This window comes from Lutra lutra, chromosome 2, assembly GCF_902655055.1.
Source record: "Lutra lutra chromosome 2, mLutLut1.2, whole genome shotgun sequence".
Lineage (NCBI taxonomy): Eukaryota > Metazoa > Chordata > Mammalia > Carnivora > Mustelidae > Lutra > Lutra lutra.
Genome location: NC_062279.1, coordinates 44,907,267 through 44,926,061, shown reverse-complemented (window position 1 = coordinate 44,926,061; position 18,795 = coordinate 44,907,267). Strand labels below are relative to the sequence as shown.

General features: G+C 52.4%; 1 protein-coding gene across 1 annotated transcript; it reads left to right on the top strand.

The window, feature by feature from the left end:
- Positions 1-6,883: 6,883 nt before the first annotated feature.
- On the top strand, positions 6,884-17,952 carry PHYHIP (phytanoyl-CoA 2-hydroxylase interacting protein). Its single transcript, XM_047717320.1, has 5 exons — positions 6,884-7,190; positions 10,759-10,952; positions 12,179-12,353; positions 14,029-14,146; positions 15,807-17,952. The coding sequence occupies exons 2-5, from the start codon at positions 10,788-10,790 to the stop codon at positions 16,339-16,341; spliced, it is 993 nt and encodes a 330-aa protein (XP_047573276.1). The 5' UTR covers positions 6,884-7,190; positions 10,759-10,787; the 3' UTR covers positions 16,342-17,952.
- The last annotated feature ends 843 nt before the right edge of the window (positions 17,953-18,795 follow it).

Here is an 18,795-nt window from a genome sequence, read left to right as displayed (position 1 = left end):
GCTATATTCTTTCATCTAGTCTCAAAAGAAACTAGTAAATCCTTACTAGCTGAACCCCATGTCATCACATCTGTGATTCTAGCAGTTTTTAATTGTCATTAGTAACAGTTTGTTTCTACATATTCATAGTAAAGGTGATCATCTTATTGTTGTTTCATTGATTAATGAAATTAATAAATTCTTTTTTTTTTTAAGATTTTATTTATTTATTTGACAGAGAGAGATCACAAGCAGACAGAGAGGCAGGCAGAGAGAGAGAGAGGGAAGCAGGCTTCTCGCTGAGCAGAGAGCCCGATGCGGGACTCGATCCCAGGACCCCGAGATCATGACCCGAGCCGAAGGCAGCGGCCCAACCCACTGAGCCACCCAGGCGCCCCGAAATTAATAAATTCTTAAGAGCAAATACAGTTTGTTGTTGCTGTTGTTGGTTCCCAAATGCAGAATTCAGAAGATGTAAACAGATTCTGTAAAAAAACTGTTTCTGTGAACTCTTGTTGGGCATTGGGAATACTAAATGAATAGGGAATTGTTTTGAATATGTATCAGTAGAAGAAAAGGAATGTGTGGTATGAAAATGCTATCCAAGCTCAAGCCATTACATGTTCTCTCTGAGTAATTTCTCCTGATTTGTTTGCATCATTTTGCAGGCCATTATTTGCTGGTTCCTCCTCGTCTCCTTGACCTTGACACTTTGGAGAGCCCTTGGATTCAGTCCTCAGAACTCTTCCATTTTTTCTCTATACTAACTCCTTTGGCCCTGTTCAGTTTCTCGGCTTCAAACCCTGTGCTGAATGATGATAATCCTCGGTGCCTATCTCAATACGGACCTCTCTGAACACCAGATGTGTATTTCTGCCTATCCCCCACTTCCACTTTGATGTCTACAAGGCATCTCAAACCTATGTCCACATCCAAACTTTTGATCTCCCTCCTCAAACTACTTTGAAATGTTCCCCATCTCAGTACGTGGCATCCCTCAGGCTGCTCAAGTAAAAAAAAAAAAAAAATTAAGATTTTATTTATTAATTTGACAGCAAGAGGGAGATCACAAGCAGGGGGAGTGGAAGAGGGAGAACCAGGCTTCCTGGCGAGCACGGAGCCCGATGTGGGACTCGACCCCTGGACCCTGGGATCATGACCTGAGCCGAAAGCGGACGCTTAACGACTGAGCCACCCAGGCGCCCCTCAAGTCAAAAAAATTTTTTTTTAAAGATTTTATTTATTTATTTGACAGAGAGAGATCACAAGTAGACAGAGAGGCAGGCAGAGAGAGAGAAGGAAGCAGGCCTCTTGCTGAGCAGAGAGCCCGATGCGGGACTCGATCCCAGGACCCTGAGATCATGACCTGAGCCGAAGGCAGCGGCTTAACCCACTGAGCCACCCAGGCGCCCCTCAAGTCAAAATTTTGCAGTTATTCTTCACTCCTGTCTTTCTCTCATGTGATGCCTCCAGGGCATCAGCTTTTCCAGATATATCCAGAATCTTACCACTTCTCATCACATTCACTGACATGCCACCCTGGGTCTGGCCACCATAATTTTGGGGGGGCGCTGTGATTATTTTAATAGCCTCCTAACTGGCCTCCCGGCTTCCACCTGGGTCCCATCAGTTTAGTTGCAACATAGCATAATTAACATATTTCGCATCAGGTCACGTCTCTGCTCTCTACTTCCTAGAGGCTTCCCATTTCAGAGTAAAGACCAGAGAGTTTAGACTGGTCTACACAGCCCTACATAATCTGTCTACCTACCTACCTGCCCACCGTCTCTCTGTCCTTAACTCCTACCACATGCCTGTTACTCACTCTGCTCCAGTGGCACTGGTTCCTTGCAGTATCTGGATCAATCTGGGATGCTCCCTCTTCAGAGCCTCTGTACCAGCTACCTGGAAATGCCCTTCCCCCATGGAATTCTTTTTTTTTTTTTAAGATTTTATTTATTTATCTGACAGACAGAGATCACAAGTAAGCAGAAAGGCAGGCAGAGGGTAGGGAAGGGGGAAGCAGACTCCCCGCTGAGCAGACAGCCCAATGCACCGGACCCCAGGACCCTGGGATCATGACCTGAGCCAAAGGCAGAGGTTTTAATCCACTGAGCCACCCAGGAGCGCCCCGCCCCCCCCATGGAATTCTGCATGGCTCTCCTCCCATCCTCAACCAGGGTTGTTTTTTGTTTTTTTTTTTTTTAATCCCAAAGTCACATTTTTCAAGAAGGCCTTCTCTGATGGTATTCAAAAGTGTAACCTCCCCCATGACATTCCCTATCCCTATTTACTGACTTTTTTTTCTCCACAGCGCCATGACCTAGTAGACTCCAGAGTTTATTTGCCTCTCCATCTTCTCCCCACCAGAAAGTAAGCCCTAGGAGTAGAGACTTCTTTTCCTCCTCCCCTGCAGTATCCTCACTGCCTGAAACAATACCTGACATAGAGTCAGCACCCAATAAATTTTTGTTGAATGAACAAATGAATTCCAGGCTGCATTGAGACCAAGTAGCGAATCCGGATGTGTATTAGAGAAATAAAAAGGGTGGATTGTTTCCAGGTGGATTATACAAGTGATTGAAGTTTAGCATGGTTGAGGTAAAAGCCATCTTTGCATTGCACGTCCGTATGTCTTCTCTGTAGCTTCTCTGTGTGCTAGTTGCTTATGTGCACTAAGTAAAGTAAACGCTGAGCGAGTGGAGGGAAGGCTTTGAGGCATGAGGGCAGTTTCTGGATCCGCAGCATCGAAGTCTTGTCCCTGAGACCTCGCTATGAAGTGCCCAGTTGTATTCCATACCTTCTATGTTGTGCTCTTCCTCTTCGGGTACAGTTCAGTGACTATGCCAGTCTTGTGGATTCATCCTATCGGCCCTTCCACTTCTCACAAAGCTTGTGATTCTTTCTTCATTGTTCTTGAGCTTTGTCCCTTGAAGTTTCTCTTTGCCCTTCCAGTATTTCATTACTGTCTCTTCTATAGCTTTTCAGGGTGCTTAAATATAATTCAGCATTTTTTCCTGTCTTAAAATTGTTAAATATTTAAGTAAAAAACAGCTAAAAACACTTAAAAAGTTCAATGGAGTGAGAGTTGTAAGAGGTCTAATATAATTTCAAAATGATAAAGCAAATAAGCACCGAGAAATCCATACGGTTCTTACACACAGTCACTGCCCTTTCCTGTCACTGCCAACACATTGTAAATGAACAAAGTGGTTTTTATGAGCTGTCTGGATGTGTCTGCATTCATTGGCTCTTGAGATCCTTACACTTAGCTCAACCATGGGGAAATACGTGTAAACATCTTGAGTCTATAAAATTTACAAACAATATTAAGACTGTAGGTCTTTTTTGCTTACAGCTTCTCTCTATTGCCTCACACTCTATATTTGCTCTATGTCCTTCAATTATGAAGAATCCAGCCCTTGTACTCAGACTTGAATTTGAATCAAATTTTACGTCTTATGGGCTGAGTCTCATTTCCCACCACCAACCCTACTAAGATAAGGTTGAAAGGTCCACCTCTCAGGGCTGTGGTGAGAATCCCATGCCTAGGGTCTTGGTGCTTAAGAATAAAATAATAAAATTAACAATAATAATAAAATAGTTTTTGTTATTATTGTAATCATACCCTGGATATAATATTAAATATGGAAACTTCCAAGCATGTGCAAAAGTGCAGAGGATAGCTTATTGGATCTCCAAGTACCCAGCTTCAAAAATTATCTACCCATGCCAATCTTGTTTCATCTGTCCATCTCATGCCCCTCCAGATTATTTTTATTTTTTCCAGATTATTTTTAAATAGTCACGGATACCATGTTACTCACTCATAAATATTATATGCATCTCTGAAGGATATTATTTTTATTTTTTATTTTATATTTTTTTAAATTTTAATTTATTTATTTGACAGAGAGAGAGAGAAAGCATGAGATCAGGGAGGGTCAGAAGGAGATGCAGACTCCCTTCCGAGTAAGGAGCCCCGATGAGGGACTTGATCCTGGGACTCCAGGATCATGACGGGAGCCAAAGGCAGTCGCCCAACCAACTGAGCCACCCAGGTGCACCAGGATATTCTTTTTAAAAATAACCATAAAGTATCTTTATCAGAGTATCATTCTTAAATACTATCAAATACCCCCTTAGCATTCAAATTGCCCAATTGTCACACAGGGTTTTCTTTCTTTCTTTTTTTTTTTTTTTAAGATTTTATTTATTTATTTGACAGAGAGAGATCACAAGCAGGCAGAAAGCCAGGCAGAGAGAGAAGGGGGGTGGGAAGCAGGCTCCCTGCTGAGCAGGAGCCCGACTCGGGACTTGATCTCAGGACCCTGAGATCACGACCTGAGCCAAAAGCAGAGGCTTAACCCACTGAGCCACCCAGGCACCCAGGGTTTTCTTTTTTTAATGGTTCAAGTATCCAAATAAGGTCTATACCTTTGAATATTTTATTGGAGATATAATTAAGGTGTGGCAGAGTTTTTGCTGTAAAAATGTTCCTTGCAGTGTTGTTTAGAATGGAGAAAATGTAAAATAATCATAGTAGAGTAGGGGATTGGTGTATGATATGACAACAGAAGATACTCAGCAATTTAAAACAATACCGTAGAAAGACTGTGTCATGAACAGAAAAGGTATCGGTAAGTGAGGCAGGTAAATCGGTAAAAAGGCAGGTTACAAAACAATATTTACGCTTTCTATTTTTGTTATTAAAATATGTATCTGAACGGTGGGGGAAATGAATGATTTTAATTCTCCCTTCAATTTTAAAATCAAAATTTCTCATCTTTTTATAGTGATCATGGATTCCTTGTGTAATAAAAAGCTATTAAAAATAAAAATGCAGCAGAAGGGCATCTTGGCGGTTGTCTGGTTTCATACAGAGTTAGTTCTATTTGGGTTGTGAAGCTTTCTCCTTACCATGTGTTCTCTCATGTGATCTGAGGAGAAGTCCTCAGAGACAGGAAGCAGCAAAAGCCCTGAAGGGGTCTGTGGCTTCCCTGGAGGCTATCACACAGCTCCAAAGAAGCGCATACAGATGGCTACTGTTCACCCTTGGGACACATGATCTCATGCGCCCTCCAAGTGCCATCCCGGGAAGGTGGGAGGCAGAGGTGTGCTAGGACACGTCTTCCTCTTAAGCAGGGAAACTGAGTCACAGGGAACCTGACTTTTCCTCACACCACCCCTGAAGGTAGTTGTGGTGCCAGGTTTGGGTCCAGATGTCTGGCGCTGGCCATAACCAGGAGATTACGTTTTGCACCCCTTCAGAATTGCGACATTTCAATGTAGGTGTGCGAGGGGTGGGACCTAGGTATGTTTGGCTGAGGCAGTGCTTAATCCTGTCTCAGTGTACTGCACCACACTGCATTCTGTGGTTCAGGATCTGACCAGACTTGCTTGGGTTCTCCACACCCACCCAGGGAAGGATTGGCGTCTGCTTGTCCTTGTTCTCTGTAAAATTTTCACATTCTGTCCACTGTCACCTCCTCTAAACTTTGCTGCCTGCTGATGTCCGCAGCCCCCAAGTCCCTCTTGGTGAGTGTCCCTTGCATTCAGTTCATGCCTTCTATGGCACACTGAGCCCTCAGGCAGGAGCTGAGAGGTCTGTCCCTGGCTCCTGCCCCAAGCCCTCCCCACCCCCCACCACACTCCTGCTTCCACGGTCCCCTCTTGGCTGTGCTCTGCCTGGACTCAAGCTAGTTTTGACTCCTCCTTCTCTGAATCCCTATCTGTACCCTGCAATTTAGTTGTATATTTCTTATTCTCTATGTCCACCTCCCCCCGCCCTCAACAAAAGACCATGGGCTCCTTGCAGGCAGACACGAGTAATAATGATGGCAATGACAACAGTTCTGATGGGTCACTGGGCCCTTCTTGTGTACCAGCCCCACAGCTGAGTGATTTACACAATTTCTCATTTAGTATTGATTATCTCACTCGGCAGATGAAGAAATTGAAGCTCTGAGAGGTTGAGGAACTTGTCCAAGATCACCCAGCTAGAAAATGATAGAACAGGAATTTTAACCATATCTGACTGTAAAGTCCGTGCTTTTCCACACTGTGCATACTCTTTGTCACTGTTGGTTGTTTGATTCAAATTTCCTTGAGTGCTCTTCACAGCTGCATCCCTGGGGTTTTCATGTGGTGGTGGAAAAGCCTCCTGTCAATAAGAAAGCTGATAGTATTCTCCCAAGCCCAGACGGTTGGTTGGGATGAGAACACTCCAAGCTCTCTGTGTGTTCTTCCCACCCCCACTTTCTTGCCTCTGCACACCCTTCTCTGCTCCACAACCTCTCTCTCTCTCTCTCTCTCTCTCTCTCTCTCTTTCTCATCCCTTTCCCTGGGGACATCTGAGCAGCCAGAGGACTCTCCCTAGACGATCCAGGATCGTCAGCAGGTCTAACATCTTGTGATAGCTTTGGTAAGAAAATGGAGCCATGGGTCAGCCAGAGTCCCCGAGGAGAGAATCCAGACTGAAGACCGAACTCCCATACCCCGTCTGGACCCTTTCCCGTCATAGCTCCCCTTCCCTTCCCCGACTCAGAATCCTTGTCTGGGGACTCCAAAGCCTCTGGGCTCAGCCTCACCCCTCTCCCAGCATCCTAAAGTTTGGGGGCTGCATTTAAGTGAGAGATTTCCAAGTCGAGGTATGTTAGAGAGACTTCTGAGGGCAGCTTGTCCTGCAAGAACAGGGGAAAAGTGGCAGCCACCGCTGCTGTGTCTGAGGACATCAGCGGAACTTCCTGGGAGACCCTCTGCCCTTTCCCCTCCCACCAGCCCAGGGAGCGGGGACCAAGCTTGCTTATTGTCACCTGACGCTGGGCAGCCACTGATCCCATTGGTGGAGCCAGATTCGGTCTGGCTCTCTCGTTCTTTCTCGCCTTCTCTGCCTCTCTCTCTCTCTCTCTCTCCTCCACGGCTGCTTTGATTTCGCTCTTGCCTTTCCTTGCACTCGGCTGGGAACATCGCCTCTCTGGGGGCAGCAGCCTGCGTGCGCTGCAGAGCCAGGAGGGAGCTGCCTGCGGGGCATGGAAGAAGCCTCTTTGGCAGCCTCCAGAGGAGCGAGAAGAGCGAGAGGAGCAAGCGAGCGCCACTGCCTGTGACCCAGGCGTCGCCGCTGCCCCTCTCCCTGGGGAGAGCACGTCCACACAGAGGTCTCTCCCTTCCCTCCCTTCCAGGTCTTCCTCCGCAGAGCCCGGTGGAGCCAGGTGAGTGCACGTCCTCCCCAGAGCATCCCTCTGTCAATTCTGAGAGCGACTCAGGTGGCAAGGGGCTAGGAGCTGGGGGCACCAGGGGCCTGCCACCGTCCACGATGCCCACCTAGATCGCCAGGGCCAACGACCTTGTCCCCCGTCCCCCGTCCCCCAGGGCCTTGGCAAAGGGATTAACAGCTGGATCCAGTCCCCTGGGGCACCACAGTCAGTCACCCCGTGACCATTCTGCTGCAGTCAGCTATGCCAACAGGGACAGCGGGGTGGGGGTCAATGTCCCCCCTGGCCGGTGGGGGGCTTTTCTGGAAGGGCATGGGCAAGGGCTGTCTGTGTGTACGGCACGTAGGCATGCTTGCGAGGAGACTGGAGGTTTGCTTGCGTAGATAGTTCTGTATGCACGCACTTCTGCTCTCCTGTGGGCTTCTGCCGCTGGGGGGCCTGTTTAGGGACATATGTTTCTTGTACACGTGAGCTACGTGTGTGGGGGCTCACTTCTCTAAGTAGCCTCTGGGTTCCGGGGGTGGGGGCAGTGTGAGGCGGTGTATTTATGGAGTGGACATATCCTTGTCATGTGTGTGGGAGGACATGGTGAGGAAGGGATTGCATGTAACTAAAGGGTTTCTATGTGGGGAGGGGCAACTCTGGAGCAGAAAGGGGTAGGTAGGTGGAGAGTTGTGGGCAGAAGCCACTGTCTATGCGCAGACCCACGTAGCTGTGCAAACCTGTTGGCATGTGGAGGATCGGGGCTGGCAGAGTGTGGCTAGGGACAAACCAGATTTTCAAAGTCTGGCTCTCTGAGCCTGGAGAAGATTTGAGAGAGGCTACCGGGATTTGGGCGGGGGTGGACACGTGTGTGAGTGTGCATGTGTGTGTGCAAGCCGGCGTGTGAGTTGCGTGCCTTGCGTGGAGGAAGCACAGGTGCCTGTTGGCGCCTGTGGCTTTCTTTTTTTTCCCAAATATGGCTTGCAACTAGGTGTGCATGCATAGGTGCGTGTGTGAGCCTGTGGACTTCAACATGTGTGGGTCTGGGTGGAGGTGTGACAGCTCGTAGAGGGAAAACTGAGGGACATTCTTAGACTGTGGAAGGTGGCGGAGGCACCTGAGTGCATAGGTGAGTGTGTGGGAGCGAGGCTGTCTGAGGAGGTGTGGGGAGCCCTTGTGTGGCAGGTGTGGGTGGGCACATTCGGCGCATGTGTGTGCGTGCGTGTATGTGTGTGCACTCATGGGCCTGCCTGTGTGTGGGTGTGTAAATGCTTGTCTTGGCAGTGTGGGTGTTTCTCAGGTGCTGTCTCAACCTGTCCCTCACACCCTGACGTTCCCCAGGCACCTGGACTTGGAGAACTGGGGCTCACACCCACTCTCGGTCCACCCTGGCTTTGCTGTTCTCCCAAGTGTCACTCACGACCACTCTCCCAGGCTAGCACAGGGGGAGTAATCTCAGCGCTGCTAGAACTGTAGAAAGGAAACGATGAGCCAGCTCCTGGAGTCTGCACCCCCCCAAAATGGCTGCCCCTCTCTCTGGTGGAGAGTCTGAGGAGAGGAGTACTGAGGCAGAAATAGGTGCCCACCTGTGAGGTAGGCAGAGACTGAATCTGCTGTGGGTGGGAAGTGGTCACTCAGGCCCTCTGTGGGGTAGGAGTGTGTCTGTGTTGGTGTGTGTGTGTGTGTATCTGTGTGTGTGTCTGTGTGCATACGTGTGTCTCCCTGGGAAGCTCCTCACTGGGAGCCCAGAGCATACCAAATCCCCAAGTCTCCACATCTGTCCCCATGAATTATAAACTGGTTTATTACACAGTTGTTTCACAATCCTATCCTGCTTTATTTTGGGATGGACCTGGTACACCCCCATGCTTGTTTATCACAGGACTCCCTGAGCACAAGCCACCGACGTGTGGCTGAACTTCATGACAGGTAGGCTTAGAGTAGGAACCCAAGATGAAACTCAGGCTCAGGGAGCATCCTGGAACAGGTAAAAGCCATCACCCATATCCTTCCCTCTGTGCCTGCCACTCAGGCGCCCACGGATGAATTTAGCCCACCAGGCTCCACAACAGGCTTTAACTGACAGGCAAGTGTGGGTTGGATCTTCTGGAAGCTATAAATAGAAGTACCTGCTTTTGAAGGCACGAGGTACCCTCACCCTTAGCACCTGGGGAAAAAGAGGAGAAGCAGCAGAAGGGGAGAAAAGGAAACAACATTCCAGAAACCTGAGGTGTGCTGGGATGGGACTTTAGAAGGAACCGGGAAGGCATGAGCTCCACTGGGCACTAAGCAAATGGCCGGAGGCAAGTCCAACCCACGTTCATGTTCTTGTCCCAGAGACAGTCCCGCCCATCTCCCTGCCCCTCTCCCTTCCCACCCTGTTCCCCAGAGCTCATGAGCCAGGCCACAGTCAAGGCCAGCATTAGCTCTTGCTAGCTAAAGCACAGGTGAGCGCCAGTGGTGTGGTCCTCTGATCCCTGAAGCAGCAGCCCGGGTGGAAGCAAAGGGGTGAGAGAAGAGGAAGATGAGAGAAAATGTAGTTACTCGAAAGGGAAAGACAGAAGAAGAAAGATAACAGTAAAACCATGTGCACCGACGCATATACACATGCCATGCACATCACACACATCTCTCTCTCTCACACACACACACACACACACACACAAGGGGACACAACCTTAGCTCAATGACTAAGAGTTTGGGCTCTGGAGTCAGATGTGAGTTCAAATCACTTCCTAGCTGCATGACCTCTGGCATCTCAGTATCCCCCCAACCTCAGTGAACCCATCTGTAAAATGGGGATAATAATAGTACTTACCTATGGTGAGGCTTGCTTGAGAAGATACTTGGGCAATTATCACCACAGATCGGCCTGTCGTGGATGGTAAAGGTAAAACAAATTATTTAAACAAGTCGAGCAACAAAGGATCAGCTGAGAGGAAAGAGTGACAGTTGAAAAGTTGGGGGCGGAAAAAGAGCTATGGCCGGTGCTGGCCCCTCCCGCCACTGGTATATCCATGTGCATCTCCGTGGTGCTTGGACTCCCAGCCTTGGATCTTGGCAACCCTCCCTGAGTCACCCTGAGGGAGCAGGGAGGTCTGAGCCCGAGCGGCCTGGCACCCTTGGCCTCTTGGTGGCTACTGGGGCCCTCTGCCCACCTCAACCCTCACGCTGGTCTCCTTAGTGGGTGCTTCCTGTCTCTCCTATACCGCCTCATACAGTTCTCTCCACCCCCACCCCCTTCTCTTTTCACGCCTGCTGGCTGAGGGCCCCCCCCTCGGTTCCATCTGCTGCGAATCTGTCCTGTCGGCGTTTGCAGCATTCCCACTGCCTCGGCCACCTGTCAGGTGCCGTCTGCTCTGCAGACCCCTCTGAGGAGAGCCAAGAGCCCCCCCCAGGGGGGACACCCCATCCCACCCTTGGTCCTACCCCTCTATCTTCCCATGCACTCTTCCCATCTGATGCAATGAGGCGGGTGCAGTCAATGGATTCCCAAGGTTCCAGTTTGCAAAGCATGTTGGGAATGAGACATTCCAGAAAACTCTGGTGGGGAAGAAGGGGCTAATTCTTCCTCTCCCCTCAGTCCCCACAGGAGCCAAGCCAGAGGGGAGCATGGAGCTGCTGTCCACGCCCCACAGCATTGAGGTCAACAACATCACCTGTGACTCCTTCCGCATCTCCTGGGCCATGGAGAACAGTGACCTGGAGAGGGTCACCCATTACTTCATTGACCTTAACAAGAAGGAGAACAAGAACTCCAACAAGTTCAAGCACCGGGTGAGTAGAGGGTGCCCAGAGGGCCTCTCGCTCATACCCCTCCTTGAAGGAGGCAGGGTAATGGAGTGCTGTGTGGTGATCGTCGGGAGTCAGACAGGCCTGGTTCAAACCCAGGCTCTTCTCAGTGTGGAAACTTAGGAAAGTTATTTAGCCTCATTGAGCCCAAGTCCCTTCACTGGTAAAAAGGGAATAATAATGCCAGCCGCCACTGGCCTGTGAGAGGCTTCCGTGAGGTAATGTTTGCATGGTGTCTGGCTTGGGGCCCAGCTACCGTGAACACCATGATCAGCCTCACGACTGGGCCTTCAGACGGGGTGGGAAAACCTGAGGGGGGCCACAGACACCACACCTGGGGCTGGTGTCTCAGGGAATGACAAAGCCGCTGACTCAGGAAGCAGCTTTGTTGTTGACTGTGTGGGCGACACGGGCCATGGGAGGACTGGGGCTCTTTGCTTGGTCCTCACTGACCCCTCTTAGACTGCTGTGATCCTCTCAGCCCCCGGCCCTCTGGCCTACTGGTGGCTGGGTTGAGGAGAGCAACATGGCAGAGTCCTCCGCTGACTGGGGTGTCCTTTCCCTGGGTTAAAGCCAGTGTGGGGGTGGGTGGGAGGAAGGCTCCCATCTTCTCACGCTGGTAGAGGGGAAGGGGAAGAGTGAGGTGGGAAGGAGCTGGTTCCCACGACGACTGCATCATGTGGGTTACTCACCCTCTCTCTCTTTGGAACTGGCTCTCCCGATCTGGGTGTCTTTTGGCAGGCCAGTTGCCACGGTGACGTGAATGTTCAACACCACCCCCTTATCCCTTCCCCCCCACAAAGAATAAAGCATATTTTCCCTTCCTCCCTGGCTCTCAGCATTTGCTGTTGCCGTGGAGACGGCACTGCGGTGTGCGGAGCTCTCAAAGTCTCCCTCGAAAACGGAGGTCTCAACGTCCTCAACTTTTCGGCCTCCACTCCCGTGGCCTTTCTCCTTAGCTCCCAAGAGAACGGGCATCAGGGGGCCATTATGAGGGGTGGAGGCTGGGGGTTATCTGTATGGCCTTTCCAATGGCCATTGCTTGCTTCTGCAGGAAAATGGTGGCCAGGGCACCGAGCCATTGAATCATGGAGATTTTGGCCCTCCTCAGGCAGCCTAGGGGCTGGCTGGGGAGCATGAGGCCTGGTGGAATGCCAAGGTTGGGAGTGACCCCCTCTTTGACTCTAGGCTCTCTGCATCCCATTTCTCAGGATGTCCCCACCAAGCTTGTGGCCAAGGCCGTGCCACTGCCCATGACCGTGAGAGGCCACTGGTTCCTGAGCCCCCGCACGGAGTACAGCGTGGCTGTGCAGACGGCAGTGAAGCAGAGTGACGGGGAGTACCTGGTATCTGGCTGGAGCGAGACGGTCGAGTTCTGCACCGGGGGTGAGGCCCTGCTCCCCCGCTGCTTTGACACATCAGGCTTAGTTAGGGTCAGGAGGGGGCTGTGACTTAGCCCTGCAGCCGCTTATGAACACTTCCTGAGGGCACCGGGCTTTGGCCGACAGGGCGGCCCCCATGGACGAGACCCACCACGCCTGCCCCCGACAAGCCTGTGGTCTGACACAGGAGGCAGACGTCAGGGCTCCTAGTCGTGTTGGCAAAACCACTTCCATATGGGGATGACCTTCTCTGGCTCGGGGCAAACATACTGTTCTGAATTGCGGTAAAATATACATAACACAGAGTCTCCCGTTTCAACCAGTTAAGTGTGTGGGTCGGTGGCATTAAGTCCATTCACAGTGGTTGTGCGACCAATCTCCAGATCATTTTCATCTTCCCAGATTGAAACCCTATACACTCTACATGACAGGTCCCCTTCCCTCCTCACTTCAGCCCCTGGCAACCACCATTTCACTCTGTGTCTTCTGTAGCTATGACTATTCTTGGTATCTCCTGTGAGGGGAATCATGCAGCATTTGTCCTTCTGGGACTGGAGCGTTGGCTCTGTCATTTTACTCAGCATCCTGTCCTCAAGTTTGGTTCATCCGTATTGAGCACGTGTCAGAACGTCCTTCCTTTTTAAGACAGAATAATAGCCCGTTGTATACGTAGACCGCACCTTGTTTATCCGTCATCCGCTAATGGACAGTCAGTGAGTAGGAATAATAATAATAATCCCATTTGCTCATCTCGAGTCTCCACTTAGCCGGGGAACATGACCCCTATTCAGGGGTCCTGCAAACCCTCTTAGCAGAATTTCGTTGGCAAATTCCAGCACGAATAAGCACCAGGCTTATGTGTCCCCACCTGGTTTTGGATGACCCGGGATCTGCCCCACAAATAGTCCACTCTTTTGGTGTCCACAGTGAGAACTGCTCCAGATCTCTCTCTGTCACACAGAAAGGGCAGGGAATATTCTTAGCCCCAGGCTTTTGAGGCGGCTGGCTCCATCCTCTGCCAGGGCCCGTGCCCTAAGTCTCCTTGACTTGCCATTCTCTTTCAAGCAGTGCTTTTCCTTAGCTTGGCTGTAAAGCCCCACTCTGGGGTGCTCTTGCTCCCTGTGGGGAAAGCCCCTTGGTTTACCCCAGAGCCCCACCCGCAGTGGGAGTTTAATTCAAACTGGGGAGCTGGGGATGGCTGAGGTCCAGTCCCCACTCTTCTTGCCAAACCTAGCACCCTGGCCAAGGCTGCATCTACAAAGGAGGAAAGGGCACCTTTTTCTAATCTGTACAAAGGCCCTGTCTTGGTTGGCAGCAGCTCTGCCTGGGCCCCAGGACTCCTCTTCACATGAGCATGGCCAGAGATCACAGCTCCTGGGCCCCCTGGTATGACTTTGTAACTGGGCAGCCCCTGCCCCTTTTGGACTCAGCGAGCCTGAGCCTCTGGCAATGGGAGGGCAGAGGTGATGAGGACAAACAGCATCCAGCTGTCCATGTTCCCAGATGGGCCCCCTGGCCTGCTCCTATGTGGTCCAAGGTGCTGTGACTATTTGGTGTCCCCTGTTACTCTGAGGACAGGGGTGGGCTGACATACTCCGAGTGCAGTGGGCGAGTGTGGGGGAGGGGTGAGGCTGTGATACCCAGCCTGACCCTGGGCTTACCAGCTGGGACTCTTGCAGATTACGCCAAGGAGCACCTGGCGCAGCTGCAGGAGAAGGCCGAGCAGATCGCAGGCCGCATGCTCCGCTTCTCTGTCTTCTACCGCAACCACCACAAGGAGTACTTCCAACATGCCAGGTACAGCGTGGCCCCCGGCAGGGCCCCGGTCTTGCTTTCCATCCCGCCTCTGTTTTGCCTGGAGGGTGCTGGCTGTCTCACGTCATGCCTACCTTGTCACTGCCAGCCCCTCCTAAGGAGACCCTATGATCTCTTACCCCAGGCTGGCTGCTGAGGACTGGGCTCCAGGGAAGGAAAGGGCTCTCGGGTTGGGGCTGCATGGGGGAACCATGGTATCTGGCCTGGGTGAACAAGATCTTGGGTTTGCTCTTTCTTTGGGACAGTTCCTTTCACTGGGTTCTGATGCCAAGAGTCAGCTCTCTTTCCAATTCAGGCCCTGGGTCCTAGGGGAAGGTGGTGAGGGGAGCACAGGGCGAGAGGATTCTGTGCATGAACGGTCCTAGTCTTCAAGCTGTGTACTGTGGAGCCTGGAGTCTCCAGGGAGGTGTTGCAGGGCATTTTAGGGGGGTAATGAGGGGTCATAGGGGAAATCAGGGGGAGGCTTGGTGGGCCCCACACCTGTCGTTCAACTGAAGCAGCTTCAATTTCATTGCCTATCGACTGCCTATGTATAATATCCTTTGGGAAAGAGAGGGGCTCTGTAGTCCAAAAATATTTGATCCAATTGATGATCTGGTCCAACCCACCCAGCCTACAGATGGGGAGCCTGAGGCTCAGGGAGACAGTAAGTCACCAGTCACCTGGGACATCCAGGACACGACAAGGGTGAAGCTGTCTGGGGCTGCCCATCCCCCCAGGCCTGCTGCTCCAAGTCTATGCCATTCTAAGGCTGGGCTAGGGCAACCTGCTAGTCTTACTGTCTTTGTCATTGCATTCAGCTGGACTGGGGTGCTCCCACCCTACCCCGGGGTGGCAGGGAGCTAGTGGGGTCTTTGGTTTTTGTACTAAAGAAGAGAGGCAGCAAGGTGAATGGTGAGCACACTGGCCCAGTTCCAGCTCCTCTGTCAGCAAGCAGGCAAGAGAGAGAAAGCACCCATATGTGCCAGGATGTAAAGATGAATAAAGGACAGAGTCCCCCTCTTGAAAATCTGAGAGTCTATCAGTGGGACAGTACAGACAGACGGAATGTAAGAAGTACGTGTGATTGTTGGGTAAACTTCAGTGTCTGCACACAGTAGGCAGTCAAAGTTTTGTGGAATAGGAGTGCCTGATGCTCCTGGAAGATTCCGGAGAGGAGGGGACACCTGTGCGGGGCCTGGAAGGATGATTAGGAGTTTACCGGGCCAGGTGAAGACAGGTGGGAAAGGCAGTCCAGGCAGAGGGAAGAGCACTGCAAAGGCACAGAGGCAGGAAAGTCAGGGTTCGTGTGTGGCTGGAGGATGTTACTTGTGGGTGTGGGGATGGTGGGAGGTGGGGTCAGAAAGACCAGATCTTGATGCCCTTGCTTTTCATGAAAGCTCCATCAAATGGTTTTAAGCTGAGGAGTGGTAGTTTCAGACCTCTCCTCTATGAAGGAGTGGGTTGCATCAGCCTATCTCCAGGGCTCTCCCCGCTCTCACATTCTGGAATGTTCTATTTGCGATGGACGGAGGCGGCAGCTGGTGGGAAAGCTGGGAGCCGTGCTGGCTCCTTTCTCAACCACACATAGCAGCCAAGGCTCAACCCAGCTAACCAGCAGCATTTTCTCTTCCCTTTGGCATTTTTCCCCTGGGATGGGTAGGACCCACTGCGGGAACATGCTGCAGCCCTACCTGAAGGACAACAGCGGCAGCCATGGCTCCCCAACCAGTGGCATGCTCCATGGCGTCTTCTTCAGCTGCAACACAGAGTTCAACACAGGCCAGCCTCCTCAGGACTCCCCCTATGGCCGCTGGCGCTTCCAGATCCCCGCCCAGCGCCTCTTTAACCCCAGCACCAACCTCTACTTTGCGGACTTCTACTGTATGTACACAGCTTACCACTATGCCATCCTGGTGCTGGCCCCCAAGGGCTCCCTGGGGGACCGCTTCTGCCGTGACCGCCTGCCCCTCCTGGACATTGCCTGCAACAAGTTCCTGACCTGCAGCGTGGAGGATGGGGAGCTGATCTTCCGCCACGCCCAGGACCTCATCCTGGAGATCATCTATACGGAGCCCGTTGACCTGTCCCTGGGCACCCTAGGGGAGATCAGCGGGCACCAGCTCATGAGCCTATCCACTGCTGACGCCAAGAAGGACCCCAGCTGCAAGACCTGCAACATCAGTGTGGGCCGCTAGGGACTCCTGGGGAGCTGGGGGGCTAGGGAGAGATGACAGGCAGGGTGGCGATGGGTGGCATAGGTTTAGGGAGCTGGCTTTCTCTCCCCTGCCCCCCCCCCCCCGCTCCCTCCACGCCACGGCCTCCCCCTTTCCCACCCCTTGGCGTTAGAGGCAACAGAGGGTGTCCCTTTGGTAGGCGTGGCCTATTCACCCCCGGGTGGACTTGGTAACGCTTCTTAGCCTCCGTAGGTTGGTGGAAGGAGGGTAGATTTCCGGAGATTTCCCCGTTCCTGGTTTTCCTCAATCCTGCTGTTTCTTGCTTCTTCCCAGCCTCCGTCTCATGGAAACTTACAGCCTGGGGGCTGTAGCTGAGCAGCCACCCCGGGCCAGAGCCCACGTGTTGCTTGTCCGCCCCCAGAGGCGCTGCAGAGAGCGGCCGGACGCTCGTCTTTAGCCCCGCCCACCGCACTCAGGGCCAACCACAGAATACCCCTCCCCTCTGTGCGGGTACGGGGGCTGCAGACTCCAGGCCTGGCCCTTTTCCCTCTATACATAGTCTCCTGCACCGCTCTGACCCCCAGCTGCTCCTTGACCCCCAGCACCCTCTTCCTGCATGGGGAGAGCTGTCCTTCACCCCCCCTTCTCCACCTGCCCTCTAGAAAGGGGCCCTCTTTTTCCTCTTGGCTTTGAGGGTTGCGGGCTGTTGGGACTTTTCCTTTCTCGTCTGGAGATGCTGTATACCCCAGCGTATCTTCTCCCTTGCTCAGAGCACTGAGGTCTGCAGTAGCAGCCACTGGGGTCGAGGAGGGGGACAGAGACCCCTGAGACCCAGAGGTACCCCTTCTCAGCCGGAAGTGGGCCGCCTCCTGCCCTGAGGGGACCCGGTGTGGAACTATAGTTGCAGGGTTTCCGAAGAGCCCTGGCACCCTGCCTGACTGTGCGCTTTGCTCGCTCTCTTTGCCGCGGTGCGGTGACTGCACTGTGCCTGCGTGTGATCTGGACTGTGGCTTCCCTGCCACCGCACCTCACGCCCCGCCCACTGGCACTGTCTGCTCCCCACCACGAGCCTGTTGGCGGAGAGCCCCTTCCCTGGGGAGTTCTTCGAGAAGTCTTCCTGGGCCTCCCAGCGTTTTCGCCTATCTCCTACTTTGGTACGGGTCATGAAGGTGGTGAGGGTGGACCCCTGGGATAAGCAAAGGGGGTGAGGGGGCAGGTGGAGGTGTGGATGGAGACAGCTAGCTATTTGGGAGGATGGTGGAGGTGATGTCAGGCAGAGGACAGCAGCCCCCACAGTGACAGCCAGATTTCTGTAGTGAAGTACAGAAGGGGCCAGAAGGCCAATAAGGCCATATCTCAGTAAGGGCGCAGGTGGGACAGCTGGTCGCCTCTTGTGTAGCCACAGGGAGTGGTGTGGTCAGCTGTCTCCATGGCATGGAGCAGGTCTGGAGGCCCTGGGAGAGGCATGGAGGAGAGGACATGGGCCCCCAGGCCTTTTCCCCCTCTGCTGACTGCGTTGCTGTGGGGGGTGGCCCTCTGCTCTCTCCTGGCCCTGTGTCTGCCCTGAGCTGGGGGCACACCCGCCTGTGTTGTGCTTGCGACCATGCATCAATAAAGCGCCATGGCCTGAGAGCCTGACTCTCTGTGAGCTCTGGGAGGGGTGGGCAGTTGTACAGTCACAGAGGAACTCACCTAGGGACATCCCCCAGGACGAGACATCTGGAACCGTCTCTGAGGGTGTTCCAAATCTTGCTGCAGGAGGCAGGGCTCAGAAAGCAGAGCCCTATCTCTAGCTTGGAAGGGATTTTGGAGGTCTTTTGGTATTCCCCTGCACTTTGCAGAAGGGGAAACTGAGGCCTCTGAGAGGGGAACCTGGGGCAGTCTGGAGACACAACCAAGGTCCCCTGTTTGGAACCCTTCCCCATGCAGCAGCCTGCCACTGCGTCAGACCCAGATGCTGGCGAATTTCCCTCCCCCAGAGCCCAACTCTCCCCTCCCCAGCAGGGCTCCTCATTTGCAGATCTGAGTCACCTCTGCGTCTATTATTATGGACTTATTAAAATGATCCTCTGCTGGAGTAGAAAAGCTCCAGAAAAATTAGAGTCACTTCGCTGACACTGCCTGGCTCAGGACCAAATGAACATGTGTCATTCAGAGCTTGGGGTACAGCCTCCTTGGGCTAGGGGAAAGCTGAAGGGCAAAGGACCAATTCCGGAGGGCCTGCTATGGGCCAGGCATTTGGCCAGGTGCTTTCACACACATTGATTCATGTGTTTACAATGGCCCTGTGCCGTAGTAGTCCCATTTAACAGATGAAGAAACTGAGGCACAAAAAGTTAAAAGGCTTGCCCATGCCTTCCAACTGGTAGGCAATGATGCCTGGATTTGATTCAGGAGCTGGAATCTTCCCATTTCACTGTCCTGCCTCACCTAGTGTATGCCAGGAGCCACCTGAACAGTGTGACACGGGCAGGC

What these genes read in the sequence shown, in the direction of transcription:
- PHYHIP (XM_047717320.1), top strand. Translation starts at nt 10,788, where the DNA reads ATGGAGCTGCTGTCCACGCCCCACAGCATTGAGGTCAACAACATCACC. An exon ending in CCAACAAGTTCAAGCACCGG is followed by an intron (nt 10,953 to 12,178) that starts GTGAGTAGAGGG and finishes CCCATTTCTCAG; the next exon opens with GATGTCCCCACCAAGCTTGT. An exon ending in GGTCGAGTTCTGCACCGGGG is followed by an intron (nt 12,354 to 14,028) that starts GTGAGGCCCTGC and finishes GGACTCTTGCAG; the next exon opens with ATTACGCCAAGGAGCACCTG.